Source organism: Anticarsia gemmatalis, chromosome 24, assembly GCF_050436995.1.
Source record: "Anticarsia gemmatalis isolate Benzon Research Colony breed Stoneville strain chromosome 24, ilAntGemm2 primary, whole genome shotgun sequence".
Taxonomy (NCBI): domain Eukaryota; kingdom Metazoa; phylum Arthropoda; class Insecta; order Lepidoptera; family Erebidae; genus Anticarsia; species Anticarsia gemmatalis.
In genome coordinates this window covers 9,095,340-9,115,492 of record NC_134768.1, presented here as the reverse complement: position 1 = coordinate 9,115,492, position 20,153 = coordinate 9,095,340, and the positions used below count along the sequence as shown (strand labels likewise).

General features: G+C 38.1%; 3 protein-coding genes across 3 annotated transcripts; all 3 read left to right on the top strand.

Moving 5' to 3' along the window:
- Window positions 1–8,295: 8,295 nt before the first annotated feature.
- Window positions 8,296–11,646, top strand: LOC142983572 (trypsin CFT-1-like). Its single transcript, XM_076130517.1, has 4 exons — window positions 8,296–8,363; window positions 9,470–9,638; window positions 10,426–10,678; window positions 11,321–11,646. The coding sequence occupies exons 1-4, from the start codon at window positions 8,312–8,314 to the stop codon at window positions 11,603–11,605; spliced, it is 759 nt and encodes a 252-aa protein (XP_075986632.1). The 5' UTR covers window positions 8,296–8,311; the 3' UTR covers window positions 11,606–11,646.
- A 292-nt stretch (window positions 11,647–11,938) lies between these two features.
- On the top strand, window positions 11,939–14,522 carry LOC142983603 (trypsin, alkaline B-like). The gene is made up of 4 exons (XM_076130570.1): window positions 11,939–12,139; window positions 12,951–13,119; window positions 13,519–13,771; window positions 14,207–14,522. Exons 1-4 carry the CDS (start codon window positions 12,046–12,048, stop codon window positions 14,489–14,491), a joined length of 801 nt encoding a protein of 266 aa, XP_075986685.1. The 5' UTR covers window positions 11,939–12,045; the 3' UTR covers window positions 14,492–14,522.
- A 424-nt stretch (window positions 14,523–14,946) lies between these two features.
- On the top strand, window positions 14,947–17,592 carry LOC142983594 (trypsin, alkaline B-like). Its single transcript, XM_076130556.1, has 4 exons — window positions 14,947–15,014; window positions 15,787–15,955; window positions 16,356–16,608; window positions 17,074–17,592. The coding sequence occupies exons 1-4, from the start codon at window positions 14,963–14,965 to the stop codon at window positions 17,356–17,358; spliced, it is 759 nt and encodes a 252-aa protein (XP_075986671.1). The 5' UTR covers window positions 14,947–14,962; the 3' UTR covers window positions 17,359–17,592.
- Window positions 17,593–20,153: the final 2,561 nt, after the last annotated feature.

Below are 20,153 nucleotides of genomic sequence, written 5' to 3'. Positions count from 1 at the left end.
TCCTTTGGGACGTACTGTAATTATGTTTCCAAGAAAAGGTGTGAGGTTTCCACCTGGGTGTTTTTACTTTCTTAGGAGTGTATTTTTCCACTCAGATCCTACGATTGCTGATTACCAGCTAATGCCAGTGGTACTGCATCTGTCGTCGGAAAATATTTATTTATTTATTTATTATAAACTTTATATACAGAGCTGTATAAAGGCGGACTTAATGCCAGGAGCATTTTCTGTCAGTCTACCTTAGGGTGATGAAATATTCTCGTAGATTATCACTTTTTCTTGAGTAAAACAAACATATTTTTATATTTATGGATCACTCTATTTGTATTTTTTAGCAGAAGACTGTTTACTTCCGCTGCTAAGTATGCAACATTAATTCGAATCAAATGATAACCCACTTTTGGAATTCCGTACTTAAAGAATTAATCGGGACCCTATTACTAAGACTTCACTGTCCGTCTGTCCGTCATCGAGCCAAATTTTTATGATACATAGACAGTATAAATTTTCACAGATTATGTATTTTTAATAGCAAATACTATAAAATCGGTTGAAATAATTTAATGGCTTACAGCAACAAACGGGTCCAACTCACATTTGGGAGGTTTTTTAATATATATTATTCTATTATTAGTAGGAAATTGGGCAAAAATACTAATGAAACTGGCCAGCTAAGCACAAATATCCTTCAATACTTTCCTTAGTAAAACTTCTGAGGAAAAAAAACGAGTCTTCGTACACTTAACACTAAGCTACTTAATGTAATTGACTGTCGATAGGCCCTCTATTATCGTTCTAGTGTTCTCGTAGGTTAAGAATTGATGACGTTACTTCATAGCCGTGGGAGTAAGTGGGATATTATTGTAAACGTTGATTGTTCAATAAAAAATATTCTTAACCAGCCGACCCCAGCGGCTCCGCTCGCGTGAATGTCTTACTGTTGCATTCGTTGCAGCACACTAAGAACTAGTTACATTCAAAACACTTTCTCATAATATTACGCCCACATGCTTGTCTACAAGGTTATAGAAATAGTTGCAAATTAATGACGCAACTTGATTGTTTAAACTTATAAAATAACAACAAAAAACTCGGGAGTAGCTTTCATAGCTTGTATTAATCGTCGTTTTAGTGACAACAATTTACAATCACATATTGTTAACGAATTACTGACTTTCTGATACTTCACTTATATTATGTCATCGGTCATATAAAGTTAAAATTCAAGATACGTTAATGTTTTTTGTGAATCACATTTTTTTTCTGTGGGAATCGAACTTACGCTCCTTGACCATAATTGAGTACGCATGATGACTACGATAATATTCACAAATATTCACCGTTTCACCAAAAACAGCCCCGTATTAATTACAGAAATTTAAAACCTATCAATACAATATATAATTAATTTACATCCCCTACCTTTATCCCTTAGGACGGAGATATAAGGACAATAATAGCTCCGTCCCTTCAATCTCTACAGAAGGGTTTCTACCTTTGAAACCATTAGGGACTTTTCATTAGCATATATTTCATTCGAAGTATACACAAATTCGTTTTCCTTAAGTTGAATAGAGTATTATAAATGTTCTTGAATTAGATTTAGAGAAAGATTGGTTGAAAATCGTAAAGGGAGGTAAGGAAGTGTTACTGCGGTCGGTTCAAAGATTGGTGATCAAGCAAAGACTTTCCATTAAGATACCTGTTTGTTATGGATGTTGATAATAATTATTAGTAGTTTCTGTGCCCAAAAGTACCTTTTCTGCGAAACAACTATTTTTGAGAATAAACCAGAGGTGTGTGAACTAAAAACTTGCCTTGATGCCCTGAATTTATGCAAAAATGTATTAAAAAAAACACGTCACTAGAACTGCGTGTTTTTTTAAGTTAGTTTCTTTCAAAGATTTCAGCAACTTCTGAAGCTTTACAACTACTTCCATTATAGAATTTACTATCATCGATACAATTTCTATAAGTGCGTCGAAATAGTCGATAATACCTTATTGATTGAATAGATTGAATTATTAAAGTAGGTAGTTCCTAACTTTCATTCAACGTTCTTGTTGACTTATCATAATTGCTTCACGAAGGCTAACGATTTTAATTGTAAACCAATATCACTTTCTGTTCTGAAAGCAGGCAGCTACCACTTTGCACAGAAAAGTCAAACCACTGCTGAAATTAGCGTAGTAAGGATAAGTTGAAATTTCAACTTACATTAAATCACGCATATATCCTTTATGAGTAAGTAAGAAAATTTAAATTTTGCAGCGATCTAAAGGTAATTTCAAGATTTTAAATTACATAATTTAAAAATCTTTATCTTTTGGCATAATAGCGCCTACAAAAACTTCTAATATAAATAAATAAATGTAAACAAAAATCATTGGACAACTCACACACGGTTATTTGCTTTCAAACTAGGCAGAGCTTGTACTATGGTAACCAAATAACTGATAAACATACTTATATACTCCTTAAATTGACAACCAGTTTCAGAACAAATACTCGTGCTCATCGCACAAAGATTTTTCTCGGATGGGATTCGACCCCACCACACGTGGCGCTACGGTTATTGCGGTAAGGTGACCACTTTAAACGCTGCGCCAAACGTACAGTTATATTAAATTAATAATACTACTTCGATTCTCATTTAAAAGAGAAGGTTCTAAGCTCAAATAAAAGACTCAAAGTAAACGGAGATCCGAAACAAACTATGTTGATGGAACCAGTATGTGGGTCACACAAATATTTGTCACATATGGACATCTCAGGGACTTCCACGGCTTCCTCAATAATTTACGAAGAAGTGTATCAAATACGTGCAGAGGAGAATTGAGTTTAATATCAAACTCATTTCTCAGTTTTCTTTTCAATTATGTATGTCAGTCAGTCTTACAAATTTGTGTATTTTAAATGTGCCAAAATTACTCTTAAATAATCACATTCATTATATTTAACCAAGATGAAACACAAATAACAATATTTCTTAATGGGCAAAATAAGTAGTCAATTTTAATTATTTCCAATCGATTTTATAAAATAAAGACATCTCAATCTCGGAGATGTGACTTACATTTTACTACAACATGCATGTACATAATTTTCTGCATTGGCAAAGTTGGCTTATCTGGCAAAGTCATTATCCCTGGCAAAGTTGCCATTTATGATCTTCTTCATCATACTATCGCACATTTTCCAAAAATAATGCTAAAAGTATATTTTATTGTAAAAAACTTCAAGTAATTTTACTTCACATAATGTCTCACTTCATTAATTATTCAAGAACATTAGACTCTCATAATTGGTCGTATAAAATATTACGTCTCGGCATTAGCCCTTTACGACTTGATACGTTCTGAGGGCTTGTCCTTCGGCAAGTACTTGGGAATTACTAAGAGTTAATAGATAGGTGCTGTAGTGTTTTGTTTTATGTAAAAATATGTTTTTTTTTCTTCATATTCGTTCTTAAAAAATAATATAAAATGTGTTTAAAAGTTTATCTTACGAATTTTTTATTTGGCTATTGTGCTTGGGCAATTACGAACGCGTAAACTACGTCATTAACAAACAAATCGAATCAAAATGTGATAATGTATAAGTGTGAGCGAGATACACCTATGAAGCGACTTGTAGCTCGATTCCCTACTACTATCGACTACCGACAACCGACCTGTCATCGAGAAATTTTGTATGAAAATCTGAGCAGCGCCTCTGATGGGTGTCGCAGGAAAAAAATTGGCAGTACATTCTAAATGTTTAAATTTCGATACTCGACAGTACCGACTGTACAGAATCGCGCTACTGACTCACGCTTGTATAGTTTTCCGTATTTTTTTGCAACTCTTATATCTGGCGCTTTCATTTATTTTTTAAAGTACCAATATATCTAGATGAAACTACAGTAGTTTACTTCACAAAACTCGTAGTAACACTCCCAAACATCAACTACAGTTAACAATGTTAATAAACAAAGTTATTATCATCCTCACTGCTCCCCGCGGGGTCGGCAGCAAACAAAACTTTCATTACAAAGGGCTCGGACATCTAGTTTTACATCGGTATATGACAAAGTATAAGTTATTATTAAAGTTTCATGCGTTTTAATGATAATTTATGGCTTCAGTTTTACTTGTAATAAAGTATTTGTTTTATAGTAAGAAAGCAAAATGTAGACATAATTTATACCGTTTTTAATCCATGACATTCCATTCCATGTCCCATTAGTTCATTTTTTTTGACGAGTTCTCGCACCAAGAATTGCTCTTATGTGGCAGGGACTTTTCAAACATACAAAAAACGGGCACAAAGTACAACCAGACCCGAAACACCTATTTGTGGATCGCACAAAAAGTCACAGAGGTAGCGGCGTCAATGTTTTCTGGGAAAGAATCTCCTCCAAAACGAGGGAGGGGCTAAGCCTTGAGTCGACCACACTGGTCATAAAGCTAGCACTCAAGAAATATGTTATTCACTTTTAGGCATCCAAGGTTTCATGACGATTTTTCCTAATCTTGTACAAACACCCTGATGATGAAACGAAGGCGGTAAAATGTCGTGAAATCTGCTGTGATAGCAACCTCCTTTCGGTGCTTATATTTTGGCATCCTGTCCGTCACTTTCTTTGCTTTATCGATCAGGATGCATACATGGAATGACTTAACCAAAGATTTATTAATTCACCATCGAATTCCTTTATTAAGAATAGCTGACCCGCGCAACTTCGCTTGCGTCACATAAGAGAATCATAATTTTCTCCGTTTTTGTAACATTATTCACTGGTACTCTGCTCCTATTGGTCGTAGCGTGATGATATATAGCCTATAACCTTCCTCGATAAATGGGCTATCAAACACTGAAAGTATTTTTCAAATCGGACCTGTAGTTCCAGAGATTAGCGCGTTCAAAGAAACAAACAAACTATTCAGCTTTATAATATTAGTATAGATATAAATTACCCAATGCAGTAAAATACAAAATTGAGGCCACTCCATCACAACAGAAACGGCAAATTTAAATTACATAAAAACGAATGCAAATTGCGTGTATGTTAAATAAAAGGCCGGTGTACAATGTACGAGCCGATATCCGTTTAACATAATAACGAGTGTCCGAATGTAAATGTTTCCGGGGTTTAAATTGGTATTGTATTGCAAGTATTGATGTGATGCTGGAATATTGGAAATACGTTAGTGTAACGATTGTTAAATGTCAAAAAATAATATATTATATTAATACAAATTGTAAAAAAAATACGTACAAAATATAAATTTAAATAGAAAGGGAGAGTACGCTAGACGTCGAAGTACTCCTCCGCATCGCTGTCTACCGGGAACGTTCCCAGAATTCTGGCAACATTGCCATTGGCTATGCTGCCAGCATTCTGCCTGCAAAAGCATTCTGACACGTGACGTATCGAAAAAAATATCATTGGACAACTTACACACGGTCATTTGATTCCAAACTAAGCAGAGCTTGTACTATGATAACCAAATAAGTGACAGACATGCTTATGTACTTCTAAATACATACAATTATTTACAATACATAGCCAGTATACATACTTTTGGCATACCGTACAGCATAGTAGAAAAAATCTACCAGTTTTTGAGTAAAAATTTAACAAACATTTATACATCTACTTTTCAAACTTTCGCATTTATAATATTAGTAGACAAGTCGCCAACTCAGGCAAGGTGAAGGGCCTAAGCCTTATGATATCAAGCTTTTTAAATAAGTACCACCATCAAACACTGACATCAAACTCATTTTATAAAAGATAAAAAAAATAAACCGATACAAAAAGCCCTTGATATCGTTATATTGTTGCCAAACTTTAAATCGTTTTAAGATCCCCAAATCCCTTAAATCCCTTGAATCCCCTAAATCCCGAATCCCGAAAATCCTTGAAATGTGTATTTGTGTCTAACGATCTCATTACATGTGATAAAATGGAAAATATTTTGTACACGTCGCTGTTTGTAAAAGCAATCAGTGTTTTAGCAAAATTCCTAGTATGAAACAAAGTTGAGAATCGTGCTTAGTAATACTAAGTGCTTTCTTAAGTACTAATTGTATATTATATAAAACTTTACGAAATTTAAATACGCTCATAAGGTATTTTAATTTTTTGATACATGTTATGAAATAACACAAATACGAGATTGGCAGGAAATAAAAAATATAATTGCGCTTGTTTCGCGACTTACGGTTAAGTGTTTGATAGCGTATCTGATAGGTAAAGTGGCATCAAATGCACAAAAAATAGTCAAACTTCCCTGGTTAAGCTAACTGATATTTATCCAGAAGCGGTGAAACAGTCTATACGAAATATCAATGTAACCTCCCGGATAGACTTAAGGTACAGACAAATGATAAAACTAACCTTGAAATAAATACTTCTAATGAAACTACAGTTTCATAAACATATTTAATGCAACAAGCCGAGGCGCCCATAGCCAGTTGCGCTCACCGGTCAGTAAGCGATCTGTGAGTTAAGCAACCCTTGGCGCGGTCATTCCATAGATGGGTGACGGCATGGTGATATTTGGGCAGGGCGTCTCGGTGCTTCGAAGGGCACGTAAAAAGTCGGTCCCAGCGGTTGTCTACTAAAATAACAGTAGTATAGTCACGTCAAAGGCCTTTGAACGACTTGAACAACTTTGACGCTAGGATGACAAACAAATAATGCAAAAATACTTTTATTAGTACGAAGAATAATTTCATATAAAGCATAACTTTGCAACCATACATCAAAACAAAAGCTTTGTTAGTAAATAACATAGAAGTCACGTACAACAATAACCGTTAGTTGAGATAAACGTTACGTGCTGCACACGTGCTCATCACTCACTGATAAGTCCCGAGATAAATGGATGCCGTGAAATATGTTGTGCTTTATAAGTTTCTGATGAATTCTGTGTATTTAAGTGTTTGAAATATTGTGGACATATTTATGAAAGTTTTTAAGAATATGAAAAGTGGAAAATATTTTATTCCTTAGTAGATAGGTACCAATTCATTTTCATGATATTAACTCTTAATCGACAGGTAATATCACAGCATTACTTAAATCAAAAAGTTTATTTTTTATTGCATCAGATTAATACACTAGCAGACTGGCCGGACTTCGTCCATGTATAGTAATATTTCGGGTCTGGTTGTGTTTTGTGTCCGTTGTTTGTATGTTTGTTAAAGTCCCCGCGACACAAGAGCAATTCTTAGTGCGGGAGTTGTCTTTTAAAAAAAAAAAAAAAAAAATTATCCCGTTGATTCATTTCCTGTAACATCTTGATCCCATGAATGCATACCTTAACAAAAACCAAAGAATCATCCAATTTGGTTTAATTCTTCAAATGCTATGTACGTACATACATAAATTTCAGTGATTCATTTTACTTATATAGATTGTTTAAAACAAGAATTTTCTGCCGTTTCACCAAAACACCAATTACAATATTTGCCTGCAACAATTTACAAACAATGTTGACGGTTCGCAGGCTTTATGTTACTGCCTATTGATCCCACTCGGTATTTATTCAACGTGACGAGATTTCGTTTTTATTCCCGATATTCTCGCCTTGTTTATCAAAGAAAAGGATTTGCGATATAAATATTTTCATTTAGAGCTGCGCGAAATAAAAGAAATGTAAGAGTATATTTTTTGTGTTACATTGAAATCGTCTTTGCCTTGCAATATTTTTTCTTTTTCTTAATCACAGCTGGACGTGGGTCCCCTCCCGGAATGAGAAGGGGTGGTTAGGCTTTGAGTCCAAGTGCGGCTTGCGAACTTTGCCTGTCCTCAATAAATGTGTTAAAAAAATCGATAACTTGCAATAATTTTAAAAAATTTCAAATAAATTGGATCAGTAGCCCGATTCTGTACAGTCGGTACTGTCAAATATCGAAAGTTTAACATTTAAAATGTATTGCCAAACTAGATCCTGCGACGTCCCCTAGAGGCGCTGATCAGATTCTCATACTAAATTTCTCGATAGCTAGCCGGTTGTCGGTAGTCGATAGCGGTAGAGAATCGAGCTACTGCAGCCGGCATAATCTAGTTCTCCGGGTTTTCCCAATATCATTAACAGATGTCACAAATTGCGCAATATTTTGAAATATTTGTTAAAAAACAAATACTTAATTAGGAATATAAATATTTCTAGTACTTTAATATAAATTACGGCTTATTTTAATCTTTTCAATCATGTTTGAGTAAGTTCATAATCTTTAATTGATATGGTTCGTATAAAACGTTGAAGGATGGCTAATGATTACTTTGTTAGTATCATTGTATCTTAGTGAGTGCATCATGGGAGGTGTTACACTATTCACTGTGTTGGTGGCACTTGCAGCTGTCACAGGTATCTATATTGTTTGTTTGTCGTATGGTTAGTGGTCAACCTAGTGTCAAAGTTGTTCAAGCCGCCCGAGACGCCTTTGACATGACTTAACGACTGTTATCTTAGTAGACAACAGCCGGGACCTACTTTTTGCGTGCCCTCCGAAGCACGGAGACGCCCAGCTCAAATACCTCTATGCGGTCACCCATCTATGGAATAACCGCGCCAAAGGTTGCTTAACCCACAGATCGTTTACCGACCGGTGAGCGCAACTGGCTATATGCGCCTCAGGTATCTATATATTAATACGTGAAGCAAAAACTTAGGATCCCTTTTTTACGAAAAACGTGTCGACGCAGAAGTATGAAATTTGGCACACTTACAGTTTGTGTAGGAGGAATGCAGAACGCTAAAATTTTTAATAGTAAAGCTTATAAAGTACATTCAATCAATAAATAAAACATTACAAACTTTACCATGAATTTGACATTTGTCTATATACATAGAGCACTGACATAGACATAGAGTACCGTTTTATTAATGAGGTCTTACTGAATGTCATACATTTTTATATTAAGTAACTTACCATTTAAATTCATTATAGTCGAATTTCGACTACTGGGCGACCACTAGTTCATATAACACTAGACAACACGCGTCAAATTTCTTTGCGTGTCTGAATATAGCAAGCCACTGCATAATAAACAAGAAGGGTCTGCAGTGCAGTGCCGTGCAGAGGTTGAAAGAAGTTTGAATCCCGTGTCAGCGGGCTTATCACGTATCTCAGTTGACAACTAGTGTACGTCAAATTGATGGTCACTTTTCAGTACATATCTGCTTTGACGTAACATGTTAATCCCTAAAATCTAATGGAGAAAACAATGTACAGCATAGTGGCTTTCAAATAGTTGTCAACTGAAATACGTGATAGCCTCTCAGGTCTAAAATTTATTTATGATTTCGAGTTTTAGAAATCTTATTCTATTACCCGGAGTTAGAAAGATGAGGAAGAAGAATTCCGTGCTTTGGAGAGTACATAAACTACAAACCGCTTTAGCCAAATTATAATGTAATCTAATAGTACATTATGTTCATCAAATAATACTTGTTATAAATGTAATATGCAGGTGCAAATGCTAGCACTTTGAGGATCGCAGGTGGCTCGGTGACCACTATCAACAGTTACCCGTCCATGGCCGCTATCCTGTCCTCCAACAATCTAGTGAACTTCAGACAAGACTGTGGCGGTACCATCATCAATAACCGAGCTATTCTTACCGCAGCTCACTGTTTTCGGTAAGTCTGCCACGTGTTAGCTGCCTTTACACACACTCTATCGCACGTTCTTAGGAGCCTACAGGATTACGCGCGGGAATGAAGCGCGGTCTTCTCTTGCGATTTTCTTCGCGGGCTTGACAGATGAGCGCGGCGCGTGGTCTTTCCTTTCCCCTTTCACGCGCGCTCTTTCATGCATTGTTGTTTCATGCGCGATAGACTGTGTGTGTAAAAGGGCCTATTATGTATAAACTTGGCTTTGAATTTCTAAAAAGACAAAACAAACTGATGACCCAACTCTCAGCCCTCTTGCACACTAGTTGCACAGTGAATCTATCTTTATAGTATAGCCTAACATTCGACGCACAACACGTTGTTGCTTAACTTGTTTTACGTTGTTAAATATAAAACCATTTTCCGAAGATAATCGTAGATACACAGGATATGTACTGCAAAAATAGTTGTTACGGCGTCTGCCAGGGGCGCTGGTCACATTTTCATACAAAAAAATTTCGATACTTGCTATCAGTACTTTTTGTCCATACTCGATAGTAGTAGAGAACAGTAGCTCGATTCTCTACTACTATCGTCTACCGACAACCGACCTGTCACCGAGAAATTTTGTATGAAAATCTGATCAGCGCCTCTAACGGATGTCGAAATTTCAATAGCTAGCCGGTTGTCGGTAGTCGATAGTAGTAGAGAATCGAGCTACTGAGCTATAGACTTTCTTGTTAAAAAACGTCATTAGTTTATTTAATCTGCTATCATAAATTGACCGTCAAACGTTATTTTTTTTATATTTTAGGGACGGAAACATTTTGCAAAGAAACCGAGTTCGTCTGGGATCCACGTGGGCCAACAGCGGTGGTGTAGTACACACTCTCTCCAGGGCTATCATTCATCCTCAGTACAATCTGATTCAGAATGACATTGCTATTGTTCACACTAGTGGTTTCATTAGTTTCAACAATGCCGTTCGAGCTGGTTCCTTGGCTGGAGCCAATTACAATGTGGCTGCCAACTCAGCCGTTTGGGCTACTGGCTGGGGCATGACTGGAGTAAGTGTGACATATCATTTAATTTGTATTGAGGCATTTTTAAAAATAAAACTCCTGCCCTAAGAATTGCGCTTGTATCGCGGGGACTTTTACTAACATACAAACATCGGACACAAAGTACAACCAGACCCAAAATAATTTACTGGCGAACTAAACCGCTGCGTCACAGAGGCAGTGGTTTATTTATTTATGTTTTGGTTAGCGATCAACCTAGTGCCTAAGTTATTCAAATCGCCCAAATTAGTTCTTATGGTTGCTATACACATGCCGGCGGCAGGGACGCCGGCACATGTCACACAGAGCTGTCATATGCTCGAATGTTGGCCTTCGGGTTACGCGGCTTGCCGGTGTCATTCGATTCTAGCTTTTGAGTGGTAATACTGGGTAGTAATAGCTCTGCCCGGCATGAATGTAGCAGCCGTTATGGCGGTAATTATTAAATTGACAACAACCTTTTTGCGTGACCTCCAAAGCGCAGATTCTCAGCTCAACAATCACAAAGCATCAAACATCATTGAGTACCCATGCTAAGAGCTGCTTTCAACTAGGTCACACAATCAACTGGTTCTTTCCTAAATACGCAAAAAATGTAACACTATACATCCAATATATCTCATGTAAATAAAATTTCTTTTCATCCAGCCGGGTCAAGGATGGTCGGAGCAGCTTCGTCACGTGCAGTTGTGGATACTGTCCCAGGCACAATGCGCTCAGCGATACGGCAGCATGATCAACGACAACATGATTTGCGCGGCTCCTCGTTCGAACGGCGCGGGCCAGTGCAGCGGGGACTCTGGCGGCCCTCTCTATCATAACAACGTCATCATATCCGTGCTCTCCTTCGGTAGTACTTGCGGTGCCGCAGCTGATCCCTCAGTCAGCATGAGGGTCTCACGATACATCAACTGGATAAGATCTAACGCTTAATTTTGATACTGGATTCCATAAACATCTATGCAAGAAGCAAATTATGTGTTTTATTTTGTTTACGACTTTTATGCCACATACCCACATACTGCAAAATGGTGCGATGCCGTCAGACATCACTGGACACTTATTGTGATAAGAATTTTTAATATCTGAGATCTGCAGTCGGCTTAATCTAGTTTCGCGAGTTTTGCCAATGCAATGACATAAACAGATGTTTTATTACTCTTATTACTAACTTATCGACTTCATTAACGTGTGAAACAAATTGCACAATCTTTTGAAATATTTGTTAAAAACAAATAATTAGGAATCTACCTAAATATTTCCCGTGTATTTCCTATTTTAGTATAATTTACGGCTTAATCCCTTCAATCATGTTTAAGTATGTTCTTAATCTTTCATTGATACGGTTCGTATAAAACGTTGAAGGATGACTGATGATTAGTTTGTTAGTATCATTGTATCTTAGTGAGTGCATCATGGGAGGTGTTACACTTTTCACCGTGTTGGTGGTATTTGCAACCGTCACAGGTATACGTAAAACACAATTATAGAACGCGCCACACTTATTTGTGTGTCTGAATATAGCAGCATCTTTTCTTATCTGAATGGTGGGGGTGCCAGCTAATAGCCGGCTGACACTCCGACTGCTGTTAATCCTCTGTGTCACCCCCTACTTTGCTTTTTTAAAGCAAAACTTAACAGTTTGGTTATGCTCCCCATCGATAGTACCCTATCCGCATCCAAGAAGATCCATTTTTTTGTTTCCGAAGCGTCAAAATCACACAGTATTCATGGTTTCTAAATATAGCAGCAAGCAACTGCATAAAAAACAAGAGTGATCTGCAGGTGATGGAAACGTAACTAGGATAGAGTCGGATTTGTTGCGATGTGCAATCAGGTTCGAATTTCGGGGCGGGCTAAAATTTATTACTAAGTTTTCAAGATTTCTTTGTTGAAACTAAGAAGTAGAGACGGCAGACTTCTGTGTCTCGCAGAGCATGTAAAGCTGTCGATTTCGGAGTACTCTCCGAGATCGACAACTGCAGCGGCAGCCGACACGACCGGTGTGAGGTACTCCTCACACCGGTCGTGTCAGTTCCCGCGCTAAGTGTACTTGCTCTTGTGTCGCGGGGACTTTTACAAACATACCAACAACGGACACAAAGTACATCCAGACCCGAAACAACTATTTGTAGATCGCACAAATAATTGTTCCGTGGGGGAACCAAACCTTCTGGCGCAATGGTTGTAGCATGGCGACCTTAACCACAGCGTCACGGAGGCAGTCAATGCACAGTTCAGTTCATCAAATATGTACTATTTTTAATTGGATATGCAGGTGCAAATGCCAGCACTTTGAGGATCACGGGTGGCTCGGTGACCACTATCAACAGCTACCCGTCCATGGCCGCGATATTGACGTCCGACGATTTGGTGAACTTCAGACAAGACTGTGGCGGCACCATTATCAATAACCGAGCTATTCTTACTGCAGCTCATTGTTTCCAGTAAGTCAGCCAATATTATGTACCGGTATCCTTCTAACATAATAAAATTTGCTTCATCATCCTAGTCGTTCTTCCAAACTATGTTGGAGTCCGTTACCAGTCTCACTGGATGCAGCTGAATATCAGCATTTTACATGGAGCGACTGCTTACCTGTCCTCCACAACCCAGTTACTTAGGTTATAATACGATACCCTTCGGTAAGAGTGGTTGTCAGACTTTCAAGCTTCTGACTACTGTTAACGACTGTCAAAGATCTATGAAAATGACAGACGAGACCCAGAATTTAGCGTGCATGTAGCAGAAAATCAGGCTGCGGACTTTCAAGTTTAGTTTTTTTATAACTATCATAAGTTGATCCTCGAGCTTTGTTAATGCGTGACCTATATTTTATATTTTAGTAGAGGAAACATTTTGCAAAGAAGCCGAGTTCGTCTGGGATCCACGTGGGCCAACAGCGGCGGTGTAGTGCACACTCTCTCCAGAGCTATCATCCATCCTCAGTACTTTCTAGTTCAGAATGACGTCGCTATTCTACACACTAGTAGTTTCATCAGTTTCAACAATGCCGTTCGAGCTGGTTCCTTGGCTGGAGCCAATTACAATGTGGCTGACAACACAGCCGTTTGGGCTACTGGCTGGGGCAGGACTGGAGTAAGTCTGACATTTCATTTATTTTTATCTTTTGGTTAGCGAACAACCTACTGTCTAAGTTGTTCAAATCGTCCAAATTCTTTCTTATATAGTAAGTGTTATTTCTTTACAACAACATTCTGTAGGTACAGTCGAGTATCGAAAGTTTGACATATAAAATGAACTGCTGACGCCCGTTAGAGGCGCTGTTTTTTCCGTGCGAAATTTTTCGATAGTTGGCCGGTTGTTGGCAGTCAATAGTAGTAGAGAATCAAGCTGCAGGTCCTTTTTCCGTCCCCTCTAAAGCACAGATGCACGCCATTGAGCGCCCAGGCTAAATGCTGCTTTAAACTAGGTATCAGTTTCTCTATTTACTGCAACATCTTGACCATACGGCTGCAAAAAATAAAACAACCGCTAGTTATTTCTTGTGTCATGTGAACTTTTTTTAAACAGCCAGATCAACCATTGTCGGAGCAGCTTCGTCACGTGCAGTTGTGGACACTGTCGCAGGCACAATGCGCTGAACGATACGGCAGCGCTGTCAACGACAACACGATTTGCGCGGCTCCTCGCTCGGACGGCGTGGGCCAGTGCAGCGGGGACTCTGGCGGCCCTCTCTATCATACCAACGTCATCATATCCGTGCTCTCCTTCGGTAGTACATGCGGTGCCGCAGCTGATCCCTCAGTCAGCATGAGGGTCTCACGATACATCAACTGGATAAGATCTAACGCTTAATTTTGATACTGGATTTGATAAACATCTATGCAAGAAGAAACTTATGTGTTTTATTTTGTTAACGTTTTTTATGCCACATACCCACATGCTGCAAAATGGTGCAATGTCGTCAGACATCGCTGGACACTTAGTGTGATGAGATTTTTTTATATCTGAGATCTGCAACCGGCATAATCTAGTTTAACGAGTTTTGCCAATGCAATGACATAAACAGATGTTTTATTACTCTTATTACTAACTCATCGACTTCATTAACGTGTGAAACAAATTGCACAATCTTTTGAAATATTTGTTAAAAACAAATAATTAGGAATCTACCTAAATATTTCCTGTATTTTAGTATAATTTACGGCTTAATCCCTTCAATCATGTTTCAATCTTCTTAATCCTTCATTGATACGGTTCGTATAAAACGTTGAAGTATGACTGATGATTACTTTGTTAGTATTATTGTATCTTAGTGAGTGCATCATGGGAGGTGTTACACTCTTCAACGTGTTGGTGGTACTTGCAGCCGTCACAGGTATACGTAAAACACTATATAGAACGCGCCAAACTTATTTGTGTGTCTGAATATAGCAGCATCTCTTCTTATCTGAGGGGTTGGGATGCCAGCTAATAGCCGGCTGACACTTCGACTACTGTTAAATCTTTGTGTCACCCCTGCTTTGCTTCTTTAGACGTTGGGGGTAAAGCAAAACTTAACAGTTTTGCTTTGCTCCCCATCGGTAGTAGCCTATCCGCATCCAAGAAGATCCATTTTTTTGTTCCCGAAGCGTCAAAATCGCACAGTATTCATGGTTTCTAAATATAGCAGCAAGCAACTGCATAACAAACAAGAGTGATCTGCAGGTGATGGAAACGTAACTAGGATAGAGTCGGGTTTGTTGCGATGTGCAATCAGGTTAGAATTTCGGGGCGGGCTAAAATTGATTACTAAGTTTTCAAGATTTATTTGTTGAAACTAAGAAGTAGAGATTGCAGACCTCTGTGTCTCGTAGAGTACGTAAAGCCGTTGGTCTCGGAGAGTACCTCACACCGATCGTGTCAGTTCCCGTGTTAAGAGTTGCTCTTGTGTCCCGGGGACTTTTATAAGCATACCAACAACGGACACAAAGTACAACCAGACCCGAAACAACTATTTATGGATCAAACAAATAATTGTTCCGTGGGAGAACCTAACCTCCCGGCGCAATGGTTGCGCCATGGTGACCACAGCGCCACGGAGGCAGTCAATGCACAGTGTAGTTCATTTACTGCCTCCGTTTATGTACTATTTTTAATTGGATATGCAGGTGCAAATGCCAGCACTTTGAGGATCACAGGTGGCTCGGTGACCACTATCAACAGTTACCCGTCCATGGCCGCGATATTGACGTCTGACGATCTGGTGAACTTCAGACAAGACTGTGGAGGAACCATCATTAATAACCGAGCTATTCTTACTGCAGCTCACTGTTTCCAGTAAGTCAGCCACTATTATGTACCGGTATCCTTCTAACATAATAAAATTTGCTTCATCATCCTAGTAGTTCTTCCAAACTATGTTGGAGTCCGTTACCAGTCTCACTGGATGCAGCTGAATATCAGCATTTTACATGGAGCGACTGCCTATCTGACCTCCACAACCCAATTACTTGGGTTATAACACGATACCTTTCGGTAAGACTGGTTGTCTGACTTTCAAGCGTCTGACTACTGTTAACGACTGTCAAAGATATTTAAAAATGACAGACGGGACCCACAATTTAACGTGCATGTAGCAGAAAATCAGGCTGCAGACTTTCAAGTTTAATTTTTTCATCAACTATCATAAGTTGATCCTCGAACTTTGTTAATGCGTGACCTATATTTTATATTTTAGTAGAGGAAACATTTTGCAAAGAAGCCGTGTTCGTCTGGGATCTACGTGGGCCAACAGCGGCGGTGTAGTTCACACTCTCTCCAGGGCTATCATTCATCCTCAGTACTTTCTAGTTCAGAATGACGTCGCCATTCTTCACACTAGTAGTTTCATTAGTTTCAACAATGCCGTTCAAGCTGGCTCCTTGGCTGGAGCCAATTACAATGTGCCTGACAGTACGGCCGTTTGGGCTACTGGCTGGGGCAGGACTGGAGTAAGTCTGACATTTCACTTATTTATCTTTTGGTTAGCGATCAACCTCCTGTCTAAGTTGTTCAAATCGTTGAAATTCTTTCTTACATAGCAAGTGTTATTTCTTGACAACGACTGACGGTAGGTACAGTCGCGTATCGAAAGTTTGATATTCAAAATGTACTGCCAAAATAGTTCCTTCGACGCCCGTTAGAGGCGCTGCCGCTGCTCAGATTTTCGTGCAAAATTTCTCGATAGTTAGCTGATTGTTGGCAGTCAATAGTAGTAGAGAATCAAGCTGCAGGTCCTTTTTCCGTCCCCTCTAAAGCACAGATGCGCGCCATTGAGCGTCCAGGCTAAATGCTGCTTTAAACTACATCAGTATCTCTATTTACTGCAATATCTTGACCATACGACTGCAAAAAAATAAAACAACCGCTAGTTATTTCGCTAAGTATCTCAAGTGAACATTTTTTTTTTCAATCAGCCGGATCAACCTTTGTCGGAGCAGCTTCGCCACGTCCAGTTGTGGACACTGTCGCAGGCACAATGCGCTGAACGGTACGGCACCGCCGTCAACGACAACACGATTTGCGCGGCTCCTCGCTCGGACGGCGCGGGCCAGTGCAGCGGGGACTCTGGCGGCCCTCTCTATCATAACAACGTCATCATATCCGTGCTCTCCTTCGGTGGCACTTGCGGTGCCGCAGCTGATCCCTCAGTCAGCATGAGGGTCTCACGATACATCGACTGGATTATATCTAACGCTTAATTTTGACTCTGATTTGATAAATATCTTTGCAAGTAGCAAATTATGTGTTTCATTTTGTTAACGAACTGTCCTGCAACACATCCTGCAAATTTGTGCGATGACTTGTAATAATCAATTAAATAGAAAAACAGCACGTCTCAAACTATGCGTTTATAATGAGTTTCCGTTTGTGAGTGAGGACAGATAAATAAAGATAATTAATGCTACTGAAGATAAGTAATAGACACCGAAAAGATTAACTGAACAATTAATGATAATAGATTAAACGATTTCAGATAAAATGATTTGTGACTTGTTGTTTATTACACCTGTTACCTACATAATATAGAGCGGAAATTCCTATAAAGATAAAATTTTTAACTATTGAATCAGCGATTTCATTGAGCAGTGATATAATTTTAGTATGTTTTATATGTATGGAAGTGTGAAAAGGAACAATAAGGGATTTTAAATTTTGTATCTGTTCTGAGTCTGGTTGTAATTTTGTCTATAAGTAAGTAAGTATTTTTTAAGTATGTATGTATGAAGAAGCATATAAGTATATCAGTTATCTGGTTACCAAGCTCTGTTTAGTTCAGAATCAGTACCGCAATTCTCTACCACTATCGACTACCGACAACCGGCTAGCTGTCAAAAATTTTGTATGACATTCGGTTCAGCGCCTCTAGCGAATGTGGTAGAAACTATTTTCGCAGTGCATTTTAAATGTCAAGCTCCCGATACTCGATGGTTCCAATTGTAGATCATCGTACTACAGATGACCGTTTGTGAGCTGTCAATTGATATTTATTTGTTTGTTTTTAAAGTAGGTAAAGCCTAGCTGAAGCCAAAAGTTACAATTATCACGAAATGTAAGGACAACATACCGAGCCAAACGGGTTTTCGCTTTTGCTGTACGGCCATTTTGCTTGAGAAATCTATTGAGATTTTAGAGGCAAGTGAACGTATGTCAGGCGAAGTCCCGCAACGTCGCTCACTACATATTTGTCCCGCGATGTATTCCTGGATTTAGAGTCAAAGTATTGAAACGCTCTAGCCAAAACATAGTTGACAAGACTAAGATATTATATACCAAGGTTGTATTATAGTCTAAACAGTATCTAAGTTGTTAACTTCCAGACATTAATTTCAAGTAATAAGTTTAAGCTGGCATAGTTCTAGAAACGTGACCTAAATCCTAGATTCTTTAGCTTAAGAGCCGCTTTACAACTTGCATTGCGATTACCACTCGGTAAACGATCAGTAGGTTAAGCAACGCTTGGCCCGGTCATTCTATTGATCGGTGACCGCACAGTGGTATTTGAACTTAGCATCTCCGTGCCTCGGAAAGCAAAAAAATTCGGTCCTGGCTGTTGTCAATTAAGTCAAAGTCAAAGTCAAATATTCTTTATTTCATAAACTTTAACAAGTATTTGAAATCGTCAAAATATTTTTTATTTACCACCGTTTCGGAAAAGCTGTTGCTCGCGAGAAGAAACGGCAAGAAACTCACGGCTTGCTCTTTTTAAATGTCAAGATGTCAGTCGTTAAGCCATTTCAAAGGTATTTCAGGCTTGAACAACTTTGACGCTAGGTTAACAATTAATCAGACGATAAAACAGAATAAAAAGACTTTTTATATTTCGATAGTTCTCTCATAAATCCAGTGCATTAAACTTCGGGGTCTTACAAATAACATGACAATAGACAAATTGCATATGTTCCAACGATTATACTATTGGTTCTCGCTTTAAAATCAACGAATAGAATTTTAAAACGCTTTTGTCCTACACCTACAGGTTATGTTTAGCTAGTTAGATACGAAAGTACAGCACCTTTTCAACTGGTAATAAATTAGGAACTTTGGCCGTTTAATTTAACTTATAATTTTGACTGTCCCAACAAAAGCATAGTCTTAGGATAAGCCGCAGAGACACATACTTTTCTGGAAAATTGCCATTTCGAAAACATACAGTCTTAGGCATCATAACTACATTGCGTGCTCCGCATTTAGACCCAAACAGTTGTAAATAAAAAATCAGTACCCACATTAAATTCTAATTAATGATCATTAAATTACTTCTCAAATCGCGGAAGGCTTATAAAAAGCCATACAACAAAACAAATAGGCCTTCTTTATCTGCAAGCCGGCGCAGGCTCGATCCCTGAAAGTTAATTAGTCGTCTACAATAAGATTTTTCCCCTCTGACCTATTTACTGAACGATTTGAAGGTTTTTTTTTCTTTTTAGATGTCATTGACATAGCGAGATTCATTTATTTTGCTGAATAGGTTCTGTTTTGGGAGGCTGTTCTGTTAATCAAGTTTTAGTAAAGCCAGTTGTAATTAAGTAGCCTGTGCTTACGGTATTGCAATTAACTTTGAATATTTACGGAGTTTCTTTTAAATTACTCCTTACTTACCTTATATCCTCACCTTCCTCACCTATAACGTAATGCCACGTCGAAATTTAAAGATATTTTTCTTTAAGAAATTTTGAAGATACCACTAATTCCTAAACTCTCATCTCACTCAATTCTGAGTCATTATCAGGGTTTTCTCAAGCTACAATATACGTTTAATTAACCAAATAAAATATAGAATGAATTTTAGTGCGATTTAGAATTGAGCGAGGTCTCAATATTGTTAATTTTTCGTTCTGCGAACAAATATTAATTTCGGAACGTATTGCTTCAATATTGTAAATTTGTTTTTGCAAAACAAATATTAATTTTGGAACGTATTGCTATTAACCTAAGAATAGTTTTGATAATCCTTAATCCTGACTTTCAAATCGACTCGAGAACCACAAGTAAG